At 50.4% G+C, this 17226-nt stretch overlaps 1 protein-coding gene across 4 annotated transcripts in view; it reads left to right on the top strand.

The window, feature by feature from the left end:
• LOC127576554 (zinc finger protein 271-like) overlaps positions 1-17226 on the top strand; it is an 84711-nt gene that overhangs the window by 59396 nt on the left and 8089 nt on the right. The window contains exon 4 of one of the 4 annotated variants that reach the window (XM_052027097.1): positions 9970-10560. The exons of the other annotated variants lie outside the window; for them this stretch is intronic. Within the exon in view, the coding sequence (XP_051883057.1) occupies positions 9970-10560 (591 nt within the window). The remainder of the gene's footprint in view (positions 1-9969; positions 10561-17226) is intronic. 4 annotated transcript variants of the gene reach the window in all.

The following is a 17226-nucleotide window of genomic DNA, read 5'->3' as shown; positions in this document are numbered from 1 at the left end:
CTCTCTCCTCTCCCCCCCCACCCCACCTCCCCGCCCTCTCTCCTCTCCCCCCCCACCCCACCTCCCCGCCCTCTCTCCTCTCCCCCCCACCCCACCTCCCCGCCCTCTCTCCTCTCCCCCCCACCCCACCTCCCCGCCCTCTCTCCTCTCCCCCCCACCCCACCTCCCCGCCCTCTCTCCTCTCCCCCCCCACCCCACCTCCCCGCCCTCTCTCCTCTCCCCCCCACCCCACCTCCCCGCCCTCTCTCCTCTCCCCCCCACCCCACCTCCCCGCCCTCTCTCCTCTCCCCCCCCACCCCACCTCCCCGCCCTCTCTCCTCTCCCCCCCACCCCACCTCCCGCCCTCTCTCCTCTCCCCCCCACCCCACCTCCCCGCCCTCTCTCCTCTCCCCCCCCACCCCACCTCCCCGCCCTCTCTCCTCTCCCCCCCCACCCCACCTCCCCGCCCTCTCTCCTCTCCCCCCCACCCCACCTCCCCGCCCTCTCTCCTCTCCCCCCCCCACCCCACCTCCCCGCCCTCTCTCCTCTCCCCCCCCACCCCACCTCCCCGCCCTCTCTCCTCTCCCCCCCCCACCCCACTTCCCCGCCCTCTCTCCTCTCCCCCCCCACCCCACCTCCCCGCCCTCTCTCCCCTCCCCCCCGCCCACCTCCGCGCCCCCCCGCCCTCTCTCCCCTCCCCCCCCGCCCTCTCTCCCCTCCCCCCCGCCCTCTCTCCCCTCCCCCCCGCCTCTCCCCCCCCGCCCTCTCTCCCCTCCCCCCCGCCCTCTCTCCCCTCCCCCCCGCCTCTCCCCCCCGCCCTCTCTCCCCTCCCCCCCCGCCTCTCCCCCCCGCCCTCTCTCCTCTCCCCCCCGCCCTCTCTCCTCTCCCCCCCGCCCTCTCTCCTCTCCCCCCCGCCTCTCCCCCCCCGCCCTCTCTCCCCTCCCCCCGCCTCCCCCCCCGCCCTCTCTCCCCTCCCCCCGCCTCCCCCCCGCCCTCTCTCCCCTCCCCCCCCCGCCTCTCCCCCCCGCCCTCTCTCCCCTCCCCCCCGCCCTCTCTCCCCTCCCCCCCGCCTCTCCCCTCTCCCCCCCCGCCCTCTCTCCTCTCCCCCCCCGCCCTCTCTCCTCTCCCCCCCCGCCCTCTCTCCCCTCCCCCCCGCCTCTCCCCCCCGCCCTCTCTCCCCTCCCCCCCGCCTCTCCCCCCCCGCCCTCTCTCCCCTCCCCCCCGCCTCTCCCCCCCGCCCTCTCTCCCCTCCCCCCCGCCTCTCCCCCCCGCCCTCTCTCCCCTCCCCCCCGCCTCTCCCCCCCGCCCTCTCTCCCCTCCCCCCCGCCTCTCCCCCCCCGCCCTCTCTCCCCTCCCCCCCGCCTCTCCCCCCCCGCCCTCTCTCCCCTCCCCCCCGCCTCTCCCCCCCCGCCCTCTCTCCCCTCCCCCCCGCCTCTCCCCCCCCGCCCTCTCTCCCCTCCCCCCCGCCTCTCCCCCCCCCGCCCTCTCTCCCCTCCCCCCCGCCTCTCCCCCCCCGCCCTCTCTCCCCTCCCCCCCGCCTCTCCCCCCCCGCCCTCTCTCCCCTCCCCCCCGCCTCTCCCCACCCCGCCCTCTCTCCTCTTCCCCCCCGCCTCTCCCCCCCCCGCCCTCTCTCCTCTTCCCCCCCGCCTCTCCCCCCCCCGCCCTCTCTCCTCTCCCCCCCCACCTCCCCACCCTCTTCTCCTCTGCAACATTAACGACTGCATCGGTGCTGCCTCCTGCACCCATAAAGAATTTGTGGAACTTCACAACTAACTTCCATCCTGCCCTGAAGTACACTTGGACTGTTTCTGCCACCTCTCTCCCCTTTTTTGATCTCTCTGTCTCCATCTCAAGAGACAGACTATCCACAACATTTACTACAAACCTACTGAGGCCACACCTCCTCCCATCTTTGTCTCTTTATAAGAACGCCATACCTTTCTCTCAGTTTCTCCCTCTCTGTTGCATCTTTCTCGAGAGGAGGCCTTCCACTCCAGACATCTGAAATATCCTTTTTAAAGAAACGTGGTTCCCACCTCCCTTGCCCCCCCCACCCCTCCCCCACTGTTATTGATGGAGTCTTCACTGTCATCTCCATTTCCTGCATTTCTGCTCTTACCCTGCCTCCCTCCAGACAGAACAGAGTTCCCCTACTCCTCACCTTTCACCCCACCAGAATCAGGTTCATAGGTCATGAATTTTCCAGCCGCAGTACAGTGCAAGGCCTAAAAAATTACTTCGTTACAAAAAAAATAGTGTAAAAGAGGAATATCGAGGTAGTGTTCATGGGTTCACGGATGGTTCAGAAATCTGATGGTGGAGGGGAAGAGTCTGTTCCTGAAACATTCAGTGTGGGTTTTTAAGCTCCTGTACCTCCTCCCCGATGGCAGTAACGCAAAGAGGGCATGTCCCGGATGGTGAGGGTCCTTCATGATGGATGCCGCCTTCTTGAGGCACCGCCTCTTGAAGACGTCCTCGATGGTGGGGAGGGTGGTGCCCGTGATGGAGCTGGCTGGGTCTACAACCCTCTGCAGCTTCTTTCCAGCCTGCGCATCGGAGTCTCCACACCAGGCGGTGATGCAACCAGCCTCCACATCCAGCACATCATTCTCTGACGTTTCCTCCAGCTACAACACAATCCCACCACCAGCCACATCTTCCCTTCTCCACCCCTTTGCTTTCCACAGGGACCACTCCCCCGCTCCCCACCCCCCCCCCCCCTTCCTCTCCCCTGCAACCATAGAAGGTGTAACACCTGTACCTACACCTCCTCCCTCAACGCCATCCAGGGACCTAAACAGCCCTCCCAAGTGAGGCAGAGATTCACGCACAGCTCCACCAACCTCATCTACTATATTCGGTGCTCTCGATGTGGCGTCCTCTACATCGGTGAGACCGGGCGCAGACTAGGCTGTGCTCTGTCCATCGTGGCCATCTGGAGCTCCTGATTGCAAGCCATTTTCATTCCTCTTCCCACCCCCACGCCAACCTGTCTGTCCTCGGCCTCCTCTGCTGTCAGGGAGAGCCAAAACCCATGCCAGAAGAATAGCACCTCCTATATTCTGTCTGGTTAGTTGACCAATTCACCAATTTCAGCTAACCCGCTCCCCCTCTGTCCCTTTTTTCTCCTTGTGATCTACCCAGACTGTCTTGCCCACGCCCCTCTTTCCAAGCTACCGCACTCCCCATCTCCCAGTTTCTTTTCCCTCCCCCCACCTACTCCATCGGCCCATCAACCAGACACTCCTCCCACTGGGTCTCCACCTCCAACTGACCCCATCTGCTCATAATACCTCCTTTTATTTGGTTCCTCTTCACCCTCTTGCTATCTCCACCCTTCCTTCTCCCACCTGCCAATCAACCCCTCCTTGCCCGGATCCAACCTATCGCTTGCTAGCTCTTGCCCCACCCCTCCCCCTCACCTTTTTATACTGGCTCTCTCCCTGCTACACTTCCAGTCCAGATGAAGGGTCTCGACCCAAAACATCGACTGTCCATTTCCCTCTATGGATGCAGCCTGACCTGCTGGGATCCTCTAGCAGCTCTGTTTTCCTTTGCTCCAGATTCCAGCATCTGCGGTCTCTTGTGTCTCCAACGTCCAATAAATATCTGTACAACTGAAGGTCTTTTGAAACGTTCGCGCTCTTGTCCAAAACATACAGCGAGCTCCCATTGGCAGCAATGTGATAATGGCTTGGTGGGAGGAGGCAGAGGGTGGTAGTGAGGGTTGCATTGCGCATTGGAGGCCTGTGACCAATGGTGGCCCGCAGGGATCGGTGCTGGGTCCTCCGTTGTTAGACAGTGATCTGGATGAGAATGCAGGTGGACATGGTTACTCTGCAGATGACACCAAACCTGGTGGTAGAGTGAACAGTGAAGAAGGTTATATCTGAGGTTGCAACAGGATGTGGATCAACTGGGAAAGTGGGCAAGGGAGCAGTCAATGGAATTTACCTCAGTCCAGTGTAAAGTCATACAGTCGTACAGCAGAGAAAAAGGCCCTTCAGCCCATCGTGTCTATGCTGCCATCTGCACTAATGAAATATTTTAAAATTAATTCCTTGTTCTTTCCTGCTTCAGCAGCAAGAGGTATTCGCAAACAAAGGAGGCACTGTACATGTGTTAAAGGTTATAAAAGCTACTTTATTAGAATTATATAACAACTGCTTATTAACCACTTCAATAAAATACAGAAGGGAAAAAAAATTATCAACTGTTCTGATGCAACGCCGGAGGGAACCCCAGGTGTCTGGCAGCCTCCTCTGCCTTGTGTCAGTCTGTCCCTCAGCCCTGGTCGCGGCCCCAGCCCAGGGCGAGATTCCCCTTCACACAAAGGAGCAGCGCCCTTTTTGTACCTTTCAAAACCTCTACCCTAGTACTTTCCCATTCAGTCACGGTACCACTCTGTACCATCTCAAGACAAGGGAGCGTAGGCCATTCGGACCATCGAGTCCGCTCCGAGGAAAAGGGAAAAAAGAAATGAGAAATTGGGGGGGGGGGGGAAACAGGTGAAAAAAAAACCCACTATTCTAACCCCAATTTCCAGCCTTATCCCCATATCCCTTGATACCCCGACTATTTAGATATCTATCACTTCCTTAAACGCCTCCAATCATCTGGCCTCCACTGCTGTACCTGGCAAGGTATTCCACAAATTCACCACCCTCTGGCTAAAGAAATTTCTCCTCATCTGTTTTAAATCTGTACCCTCTAATTCAAAGATTGTGCCCTCTGGTCCTGGACTCGCCCACCAAGGGAAACAGCCGAGCCACATCTACTCTGTCCAGTCCTTTCAACATTTTAAATGTTTCTATGAGGTCCCCTCTCATTTTTCTGTACTCCAGTGAGTACAGTCCAAGAGCCGACAAACGCTCATCATACGTAAGCCCTTTCATTCCGGGAATCATCCTTGTAAATCTCCTCTGAACCCTCTTCAGCATCAGCACATCCTTCCTAAGATATGGGGCCCAAAACTGTGCACAGTATTCCAAATGAGGCCTCACTAGTGCCCTGTAGAGCCTCATCAACACATCCTTACTTTTATACACTATACCTCCAGAAATGAATGTCAACATAGCATTCGCTTTCTTTACCACCGATCCGACCTGGTGGTTAACCTTTAAGGTATCCTGCACGAGTACCCCCAAGTCCCTTTGTACTTCTGTACTTTGAATTTTCTCCCCTTCTAGATAATAATCTGCCTGTTTATTATCGTTTCCAAAGTGTACAACTGCACATTTCTCAACATTGAATCTCATCTGCCATTTCCTTGCCCATTCTCCTAAACTATCTAGGTCCCTCTGCAACCTTCCTGTCTCCTCAATACTCCCTACTCCTCCACCTATCTTGGTGTCATCCGCAAACTTAGCCACAAAACCATTTATTCCATCATCCAAATCATTAATGTACAAGGTAAAAAGAAGCGGCCCCAACACCAACCCCTGTGGAACACCACTAGTAACCGGTAGCCAACCAGAACAAGATCCTTTTATTCCCATCCTTTGCTTCCTGCCAACAAGCCAATGCTCTACCCATTCCGTTATCCTGCCTGTAATTCCATGACCTCTCATCTTATTAATCAGTCTCTTATGCGGCACCTTGTCGAAGGCCTTTTGAAAGTCTAAATACACAACATCTACCGCCTCTCCCTTATCCACCCTACCTGTGATTTCTTCATAAAACTCCAATAGGTTGGTCAGGCAGGATCTTCCCTTCACAAAACCATGTTGGCTGGGACCTATCTTGCCTTGCACCTCTAGGTATTCCATAACCCCATCCTTGAGGATCGATTCCAATAATTTTCCCACCACTGACGTCAGACTAATAGGTCTGTAATTTCCTTTATGGTGTCTCCCACCTTTCTTATACAGCGGAACTACATTTGCGACCCTCCAGTCCTCGGGAACCATGCCGGAGTCTATCGATTCCTGGAAAATTATCACCAATGCCTCCGCGATCTCTAAAGCCACCTCCTTCAGAACTCGGGGATGCACCTCATCCAGTCTGGGAGACTTATCGGTCTTTAGCCCATTTAGTTTTCCTAGCACCTTCTCTCTAGTAATCTTAACTGAACTCAGTTCCATTCCGTGAGACCCCTGACTAACCGGTATATTGCTGATGCCCTCCACAGTGAAGACCGATGCAAAATACTCATTTAGTTCTTCTGCTGTCGCTTTATCATCCATTATAATCTCTCCCGCACTGTTATCAATTGGTCCTATATCAACCCATCTGTCTTTTACTCTTCATATATTTAAAAAAAAAACTCTTGGTATCCTTTTGAATGTTATCTGCCAACTTCCTTTCATAATTCATCTTTCCTTTCCTAACGACCTTCTTAGTTTCTTTCTGCAGGTTTTTAAAAGTTTCCCAGTCTTCTGTTTTCCCACTAATTTTTGCTTCCTTGTATGCCCTCCCTTTTGCTTTTATTTTAGCCTTCACCTCTCTCGTTATCCACATTTGTGCCTTTTTTCCATTCAAAACCTTTTTTCTTAGAATATATCTATCCTACATTTTCCTTATTTCTTGTAGAAATTCCTTTCATTTCTGCTCTGCCGTCCCTCCAACTAGCTTACTCTTCCAATCAGTTTGGGCCAACTCCTCTTTCATACCACTGTAATTTCCTCTGTTCCACTGAAATATTGATACACCAGTTATCAGCTTCTCCTTCTCAAATTTGAAACAGAACTGAATCATATTGTGATCACTAGTTCCCACTGGTTCCTTTACCTTTAGTTCCCTAATCATCTCCGGTTCATTACACAGCACCCAATCCAAAACAGCCGATCCCCTGGTGGGTTCATCAACACGTTGCTCCAAAAAACCGTTCCGTAGACATTCCACAAACTCACTCTCCTGAGTTCTACTGCCTTGCTGGATTTCCCAGTCCACCTTCATGTTAAAATCCCCCATAATTATCTTCACATTGTCACTCTGGCACACTTTTTCTATTTCAAACTGCAACTTATCGTCCACTTCCTGACTGCTGTTAGGGGGCCTATATATAACTGCTACTATTGTCCTTTTACCCTTGCTATTTCTTAGCTCCACCCATAAGGATTCCGCCTTTTCTTATCCCTCGTGGCCTTCGGCCCAACTTAAGGACAGAGACGGCGTGTTCTGCAGAAGAACGTGTTTTTCACTGTTATCTAATCTCAAGGCTGGGTATTCCTGGGCATTCTCAAAGCATTACCTCACTCCAAGCTGACACTATTTTGTCTTACAACCACCATTTTGTGTTGCACACTTTTGCACAGACCAAGGAGGAATCAGATAGAAAATGTAATTCTCTCCTTGCATCCCATTTACCCACTTTAGGACTATAGCCCTCTGTGCCATGGAGATTCCAGTACTTGTCTAGATGTTTAAATGTGCTGGGATTATCTGCCTGTTCGGGCAGCACATTGCAGATCCAACCACCGTTTGTGTGTAGAAATTCCCCTCTAAACCTCCTGCTTTTCACCTGAAATCTGTGCTTTCTTGACTTGGACACCCCCACCATTGGGGGTGGGTGGTGGGGGTGTCCAAGTCAAGAAACCTCTTACTGTCTACTCTCTCTGTCCCCTCATCATTTTACACATCCTTATCAGGTCATCCCTCTGCTGCCTCTGCACCAGGGAAAACAAACCCAGCCCACCAATCTCTTCTTATTGGTTGTAATGCTCCAAGCCAGCAACCTTCCTATAGTGTGGCGACCAGAACTGCACACAACACTCCAGGTGTAGCCCAACCAATGTTTTATAAAGTAACATGACATCCCTGCTCTTCTGTTCTCTGCCACCGCCAATGAAGGCAAGCATCCCATATTTCTCCCTCGCCACCTGTGCTGCTGCTTCCAGGGATCTATGGACTTGTACCCCATGCTCAGCACTCCCCAAGAGCCCTATTGTGTGTAACCTACCCTTGTTTGCCCTCCCAAAATCCATCACCTTGCATTGGTCAGGGTTAAATTCTGTGTGGCAGTGCTTCGCTCAATTTCCCAGTTGATCTATATCATGCTGGAATGTTGGACAACCTTCCCCACTGTCAATGATGCCACCAGTTTTCATTTCATATGTTCAAACTCACTTATCATTCTTCCTACATTCACAACCATGTCATTAATGTCCCAGCAGTGATCCTTGTGGTATACCACTGGTCGCAGACTTGCAATCAGTAAAGCAACCCTCCATTACCACTCTCTGCGTCCTATTACCACGCCAATGTTGGATCCAGTTTGCCAGCCTGCCCTGGATCCCACGGGCTCTAATCTGGACCAGCCTATCATTGCCAGACATCGCTGAAGTCCATGTAGACAATATCTCCCACCTTCCCCTCATCAATATACTTGCTTACCTCCTCAAACAGTGCAGGCATGAGATAGGATTTCCCAATAACGAAGCTATGCAGACTACGCCTAACCACTCCCTGCATTTCCAAATGAAGTAAATCCTGTTCTCTGGAATTTTTCCTTACATGTAATGTAAGAATGTGTACAGGGAAAAGGCTATTTTTGATCTTGGTGTGTATAATGAGAAAGGGTTAATTGATAGTCTTGTGTTTGGGGAAGAGTGACCATAATATGATAAGAGTTTGAAAGTGATCTATTTCAATGTTAAAACAAGGTCTTAAACCTACGATCTATGAAAACAAGAAGAGGGTTGGCTGTGATTGATTTGGAAAATACATTGCCTCTGCACCGTCATACCCTTCAATGCTTAGCAATAAGCTGCAACAAAAAAGAGAATCCATTAAGAGAGCTACCCATCTTAAACCGTCACTTGATCCATAGCCTTGCAAGCCTCGGCACTTGCAGGTACTGTTTAAATGTGATGACTACCAGGAATATTTTGTGTTCACCTGAGAGAGAAGACCTGGTTTAAAGATGTCCCCTGCACCAGTGCAGCCGTCTTGGTCCTTGACTGGAGCTTTATGCTTATCTTATACTTGTAACACCACAGAAGGAGGCCATTCCAGGGGAGCAATCCCATTTGCCCCATTCCCCCTCTTTATCTCTTGTACCCCTGTAACGTTCTCTTTCACACCAGGCCCATTACCTCCCCTTTGATCCTGTTTGCTATTAACCTACACTAAGGGGTTATTTATAGTAACTAATTAACCCACCAGCATGTCTTTGGGATATGGAAGGAAACCAGAGCACCCGGAGAAAACCCACACAGTCGCACAGAGTATGTAACCTCCACACAGCACCTGAGGTCAGAATCCAACCCAGCAACACTGACTGCTTGGGTCAGATCCTTGGGCTTAAGCCCCAGGAATTAGATTTAAAATGCCCAATTATGTGTTGTCAAGTGAGGCTCCTACCAATCAAGTCACAACAGACCCAACAAATCTGAGCTTCTGTCGTGTATTTAATGATGACTTTTGTAAACTCCGTTCACAGGGTGTTGGAAGGGGAGGCTTTGCAGACAGGAATCTCGAACCAAATGTCTTGTCAAAACCTGGCAGCTTCACTCAGTTCTCCTGCATCTGAATGCTGTCAGCCTCAGGACGTGGAAGGAGAAATGACAGTCTGTTCTATCTCTGGGGAATGATTTCAGATCTCGGTGTGAGTGAAAGGACAGTGCAGTATTGTCTCCACAGAGTTACACTGAGGAAACCAATTGCCCGAGCCAGAGAAGATATCTCACAGAGAGGAGAAACCACAGCAGTGTTCTATGTGTGCAAGAGGCTTTGACCAACCAACCACCAATCTTCAAAAACAAAAACCATGTAGAATTTCTTCAGCTGTCTGAAGGAGAGGGCAGTGTATCAGTGCAGGTTGCTGATGGTGGGAAAAGAATTACTCAGCCATCCCAGCTGGAAACGTGCACATCAGGCTGGGGAGGCACCTTCACCTGCTGTGTGACTGGGTAAAGGGTTCACTGATTTGCCCTCCTGCTCACAACACTCGCCATCACACCAATGAACCAGATTCAGTGTTCTGACTGTGGGAAAAACTTCAGAGAATCCAATGCCCTGATAACGCACCAGCACACTTGCCCCGAAGAGAGACCTTTCATGTGCTCTGTGTGTGGGAAGGGATTCAGTCAGTCATCCCGCCTGGTGAATCACCAGCGAGTTCACACAGGGGAGAGGCCGTTCACCTGCTCTGAGTGTGGGAAGGGATACTCTCAGTTATCCACCTTACAGACACACCAGCGAATTCACACCGGGGAGAGACCGTTCTCCTGCTCTGTCTGTGGTTTGGGATTCAGCCGGTCCTCTATCCTGGTATCACACCAGCGAATCCACACCGGGGAGAGGCCGTTCACCTGCTCGGAGTGTGGGATGGGATTCAGCCGGTCATCTCATCTGGTGACGCACAAGCGAATTCACACTGGGGAGCGGCCGTTCACCTGCTCTGACTGTGGTATGGGATTCACTCAGTCATCTAACCTGATCACACACCAGCGGATTCACACCGGGGAGAGGCCATTCACCTGCTCCGAGTGCGGGAAAGGATTTGCTGTTTCCTCTTATCTGCGCAAACACCAGCGGGTTCACACCGGGGAGAGGCCGTTCACCTGCTCTGAGTGTGGGAAACGATTCACTCTGTCAACCCACCTGCTGAGACACCAGCGGGTTCACACCAGTGAGAACGTTTGAACATGCCGGATGTGGGAAGTTGTAATGTTGCAGCTGCCGAGAGACCAGTGAACAGTTGGATTCTGCAAATAAGCCGCTGCAAAGCACACCCAGGACTTAGCCCTAATTATTTTGCAGAGCTGGGATTTGTTTCTGCTGCTGTTAATGGTCCCAGTAACTGGGGCAACGTTTAGTATTCTGGAACTATGTCAAATAAAATCAGTTCTGTTTTAAACAGTGTCTCAAGCCCCTAACGTCTCTGTAATACACAGGAAAGTTTGGCCCATCTGGTCCCTGACGCTGTTTGTGGTTCACACTAGTCTCCTTGCATTCACTTTCTTCCCATGGTCGCCATTCCCTGCCCCCTGCCCACCCACCTTCCTGTTCTCTGACCTTGCTCCCTGTTACTGAGTCGGCTGGGGAAGGTGCTGCAGCCGCAGGTCATGTGCCAACACCAAGCGGCACTGCAAGGGATCTTCTCAGAGTGGAAGGAGAGATCAGGGACGGGCAGCAAGTCAAACAGCGGGCTCAACACGAGTCTCTGATGTCATTCACTTTTTGTTTAAAGTGGATCGACCTTGTGAAATGAAGACAAATTACAGCGATTAGGGGATGAATGTATCAAGGGCCGCCAGATCTGATCTGAGCACTTATAGTTTGACCTGACGGTTGGATCCTGGCAGGCATGCATCGAGCAGCTGGGCTTTCATTGCAGCGAAGGTGCCAGAGGCTGAACAGTGGTAAATGTGATACCTTTGGTCCAGGAATGGTTTAAGGGCAGCCCTCATAAACTTGACTGATGTCACTTGCAGTTTTCACTGGAGGTAGGGGGTGGGTAAGGTTTTGGAAACAATCGGCGGGGGGGGGAATATAAGTAACTGGCACTTGGAGAGGTTGAGTAGGTAATTAAAGGAAGCCAGTACAGATTGGTAAAAGCCATTTCTGATGAAAGCGCAGAGGAAGTTGATGGAGTAGACATCATCATGAATTCTACGGAAGTATTTCTGCCATGAAAGGCTGGTTAACAAAACTAAGGCTTGCAGAATAAATGGTTGGTGTTAGCCTGTTTTAAAAAATATCGTCCTAATGACAGAAAACAATCAGGATGGTAGACAGTGGTGTTCCCCATGGCCGTGAGCACTGCTTCTTTTGACATGTAAATGACTTGGAAATCGGAATAGACACCAACACCTCAACACTTCCTCGTGATACTGAACCTGGAGACGTAGCAAACAGTGAGGATGATGCTAATCTACTGCAACAGGGCATGGATAGACTGGCAGGATGGGTAGACAAGGTAGATGGAATTTAATAAAGTCAAAGTCGAATTTACTGTCATCTGCACAGTCCATGTGTGGACAGGTGCACTGAAAAACTTGCAACAGCATCACAGGCACATATAAGCAGCATTCACAAGAAAACATGAATTAAGGTATACAAGAAAGAACACAATTAAAATGAAAAAAAAAACAAAGTCCAATTTAGTGCAAAGTGGTCATAGTGTTGCTAAACTGTAGTGATTAGGGTTGCGCCAGTTGGTTCAAGAACTGAATGGTTGAAGGGAAGTGGCTGCTCTTGAACCTAGTGGTGTGGGGCTTCAGGCTTCTGTACCTCCTGCCTGGTAGTAGCTGCGAGAAGATGGCATTGCTTGGATGGTGGGGATCTTTGATGATGTATGTTGCCTTCTTGAGGCAGTGCCTCCTGTAGATACTACCGATGGTGGGGAGGGATGTGCCCGTGATGTATTGGGCCGAGTCCACTACTCTCTGCAGCTTCTTACGTTTCTGCACGTTTGAATTACTGTACCAGACTGTGATGCAACTAGTCAGGATACTTTCAACAGTACATCTGTAGAAGTTTGTTAGTGTTCGGTGACATTGCCAAACCTCCTAAGAAAGTAAAGATGCTGGTGTGCCATCTTTGTGATTGCATCTTAATACAGCCATTCCTCAATTTAGGGAAGGGATATGTCCCTGGAAAACTGCATTAATCAAAATTTCATAAGTCTGCAAGGTTGAGTAAAGTGCGTTCTAGTAATTTGAGTGCAGTGTTGAAATAGAAAGTGGCATGCTATTTGTTTCAATGAAAATAAATTTGTAAATCAAAGATGTACCCTAAAGAGTCATTGGGGTTATAGCAAAAATTCGTCAATAGAGGATTGCCTGCACAGGGGAGTGTGAGGTGAGGCGTTTCAGCCAAAGGAATGGGGACGGTTCTGGAGAGTGTGTATGGGCAGTGGGACCTGGGGGTTCATGTACACAGATCTTCGCAGATGGCAGGATGTAATGAGAGAAGGCTAGTGAAGTCCAGGGGCTTCATAAATTGAGGTACTGAGTACAAAGGCGGGGAAGGTGTGGTGAACCTTTATAAAGTTCCGGTTAAGCCACAAGTTTTCTTTATTGTGTCCAGTTTTGGTCACCACACTTTAGGAAGGGTGAGGTTCTCGAGAGGATGCGGAGGCGGTTTACCAGAATGGTCCCAAGGAAGGTTGGTGAAGCTGGGGGTTGTTCTCAGACCAGAGGAGAGAGCTGTAGAAGATTATAACATGTTTAGACAAGATAGGCAAAAGTAGTTTCCATTAGCTGAGGGAACAAAGACAAGAGGATACCGGTTATGTTTTTTGGAGAAAAGGGAGGAAGAATTTTTTTACCCAGAAAGTGGTAATGACCTGGAACTGGCTGCCATCTAGGGAGGTGGAAGCAGAGGTGATAGGTGATTGGTGATTTCAGAAGGAAACTGGATGGGCACTTGAGAGAAATAAATATGCAGGGATGTGGAGACAGAGCAGGACAGAAGGACTGGCTGGAGGCTTCACCGAGAGGCAGCATGGGATGAAAGGGCAGATATCCTCCTGGTGCTGTTGTGACTCCTCAATATTAAATCCTCCCGGCTACAGAGGTTATGAAAAAACAGCAGAAACAACTCAAGAGTTGTGAGAGTGACCTGGTTCAATCCTGAATGGGATTAACAGGAGCACTTACAGTGGACTCCAACCTCTGCAGCCGTGGGGCATTCGCTGGTGCTTCAGTGGACTGGATGAATTCCGAACCATTTCCCACACTTGGAGCTGGTGAATGGCCTCTCCCCAGAGTGGATTTAAGATAAGATCTCTTTATTAGTCACATGTACATTGAAACACACGGTGAAATGCCCGCAAGTGTCGCCACGCTTCCAGCACCAACGTAGCATTGCCCACAACTTCCCAACCCGTACGTCTTTGGAATGTGGGAGGAAACCGGAGCACCCAGAGGAAACCCACGCAGACATGGGGAGAACGTACAGACTCCTTACAGACAGTGGCTGGAATTGAACCCGGGTCACTGGCGCTGTAAAGCGTTACACTAACCACTACACTACCGTGCCTGCCCTAGTGACTTAGTGGTGTTTCCACAGACTGTATGGGGGTAAATCTCCAAAAGCAGCAACAGTGTCCCTGTGGGTAACTACCCGTGTATTCACACAGAAATCTGGGGCTGCGGCACTGGTTTAAGCTACTGTGGTGCCGATTGCCTCTGTTCTACTCCCTGGGGCTCTCTGCCTTCACTACTAGGCACTGGTGTAATTCACCGACACCGTCCAGAGTTGGCGGAGCACTGCTTGGCTCCAGGTAGGTGATTGACAAGTCTCCAGTGGTGGTGAAGAAGTAGAGAAGAGTTAAGTTGGGATTCAGGAACTAGGAGGAGTGGACTGGGTGATCAGGAGATCAGCAGGAGAGATGACTGGCCTCAGGAGGTGCAGTGCACTCCTGTAGAGTCAGGTGAAACAGCCCCACAGTGTCAGGCAAAATTGTGGGGGGAGGAAGGTGCAGTTAATGCATAAATCGTACCAAGTAGGAAACAATCATCTTGACACTGTTCATCAAAATTGAACATGGGCTCTCCTAGCTTTAGCAGACAGACGGGTTTCTGTTTACACACAAGCAGGTAAAAGAACACTGTGAAGTAGTGGAGCCCAGCTCCTCCTGTTTACAGGGATTAAAACTTACAAAATTCCTATAAGCTTGGATGCAGAGCAGATGTTTCCCCAGCTGAGTCCGGAACCAAGGGCCACCCTCTTGTAATACAGGATCGGTCCATTTAGACTTGAGGAGGAATTTGTTGCTCAGAGAGAGGTGAATCTTTGGAATTCCCTCAGCCAGAGACTGGTGGAAGCTCCATCAGTGATTTTATTCAGACTGAGACTGATAGATTTCTGGATATTAAGGAAATTCAGACGTATGGGGATATTGCAAAGAATAGTTGAAGTAGAAAAATCAGTCATGATCTCGATGAACGGTGGAGCAGCCTGGAAGGATCCAATGGCCAATTCCTGCTCCTAATTTTTCACGTCTTACGGCTACCTTTTACCAAATTGTGAACACAAATATTCGGAAATTTGCCTTCCTCCTCAGCAGGACAGTAGCGTAGCTGGTAGAGTTGCTGCCTCACAGCTCCAGCGACTTAGATCCAATCCCGACCTCCGGTGCTCCCTGTGTGGAATTTGCATACTCTGTGAGTTTCCTCTGGGTGCTCGAGTATCTTCCTGCATCCCAAAGGCATGTCGGTTGATAGGTTACTTGGCCGCTGTAAATCACCCCCAGTATGTAGTTGAGTGATGGGATCTTGGGGAATTAATGAGAAGGTGGGGAAAGTAAAATGGGATTACTGCAGATGGCTGCTCATTGGTCATAGAGTCTACAGCATGGAAACAGGCCCTTTGGCGCAATTGGTTCATGCTGGCCGAGATTCCAATCTAAGCTAGTCCCATTTGCCCATGTTTGGCCCGTATCCCTCTAAACCTTTCCTGTCCGTGTACCTGTACCTTTTAAATGTTGTTAATGTACCTGCCTCAACCACTTCCTTGAGTTCAAGTTATACTTTATTGTCATCCACCCATATGCTATAAAACCACATGGAGGAACGAAATGTCATTTCCCCCAGACTCACACAACAGAGGACATACAATAAACGCAGAGAGAAAAATTGTGCAAGTACAAATACTGCAAAAAACGGTATATACAGAATACAAAATTAGTGCAGGGTGAGTGCAAAACCGAGTTGGACGAAGAAAATACAGAACTCAGTGTGTTGCACTAAATGTATAAACATGCTCAGCAGCAGCCAAAGTTCTTATAGGCCGTTGTGCAAACCAGGGCTTTTGACATGGCATTTGTCTGAAACTGCTTCCAGAGTATTCAGGAGCCTGACAGCCTGGGGGAAAAACTGTTCTACAATCTAGTAGTTCTAGCAGCTCATTCCACACACTGACTATTCTCTGGGTGAAAAGGTTGTCCCTCGGGTTCCTATTAAACCTCTCCTCTCTCACCTTAAACCTATGCGCCTGGTTCTTGGTTCCCCAACCCTGTGAAAAACACTGTGCGCATTCACCGTATCTGTGCCCCTCATGATTTTATACACGTCTATAAGATCACCCTTCATTCTCCTACACTCCAGTGAAAGAAGTCCCAACCTGCTCAACCTGTCTCCATAACTCAGTCCCTTGAGTCCCGGCGACATCCTCGTAAATCTCTGCACTCTTTCCAGCTTAATGGCATCTTCCGTATAGCAGGGCGACCAAAACTGAACGCAATATACCAAATGTGGCCTCACCAATGTCTTGTACAACTGCAATGTACTCAATGCCCTGACTGATGAAGGCCAGCGTGCCAAAAGCTTTCTTCACTGCCCTGTCTACCTGCGATACCACTTTCAGGGAACCATGTACTTGTAGTCCAAGGTCCTTCTGTTCCACAACACTCCCCAGGGCCCTGCCGTTCACTGTGAAAGTCCTACCCTCGTTTATCTTCCCAAAATGCAAAATACCGTGCTTTTCCGAATTAAACTCCATTTGCCATTCCTCTGCCCACTTACCCAGCTGACCAAGATCCCTCAGTAATTCCTGATATCCATCTTCATTGTCAACGACACCACCTATTTTAATGTTGCCTGCAAACTTACTAACCATGCCTTGGTACATTCTCATCCAAATCTTTGATATAGATGACAAACAGCAATGGGCCCAGCACTGACCCCAGGGGAACATCACTGGTCACAGGCCTCCAGTCCAAGAAACAACCGTCCACCATCACCCTCTGCTTCCTACCATCAAGCCAACTCCGTATCCAATTAGCCAGCTCTCCCTGAATTCCATGCGATCTAACTTTCCATAGCAGCCGATCACGCGGAACCTTATCAAAGACCTTACTGAAGTCCATGTACGTCACATCTACCACGCTGCCCTCATTGATCTTCTTGATTACTTCTTCAAAAAACTTAATCAAATTCGTGAGATGTGATCTCCCACACACAAAGCCATGCTGACTTTCCCTCATCAACCCCTGTCTTCCTAAGTCTTTGTCCCTAAGTCCAAGTCCCCTGTCTTTCTAAATCCCCTTTAGTAACTTATCTCCCACAGATGTTAGTCTTACTGGTCTATAGTTCCCAGGTTTTTCTTTGCAGCCCTTCTTAAACAAAGGCCCAACATTAGCCACCCTCCAGTCTTCGGGCACTTCACCCATCGCTGATGATGTTGCATGCATCTCAGCCAGGGCTCCCGCAATTTCCTCTCTAGCCTCCCACAAGAGAAGTGGGAACTAGACGTCAGTGCAAATGTGAGAGGTTGTTAGGACCCATTCCGTGGTCTGTGCCTCCAGTGGTCTGTGACTCTATCTGATCTTTAGATATTTATTCATTAGTCACACGT

The sequence above is a fragment of the Pristis pectinata genome, chromosome 12, assembly GCF_009764475.1.
Source record: "Pristis pectinata isolate sPriPec2 chromosome 12, sPriPec2.1.pri, whole genome shotgun sequence".
NCBI classification, from domain to species: Eukaryota; Metazoa; Chordata; class Chondrichthyes; order Rhinopristiformes; family Pristidae; genus Pristis; species Pristis pectinata.
This window is presented reverse-complemented; position numbering and strand designations above follow the sequence as displayed.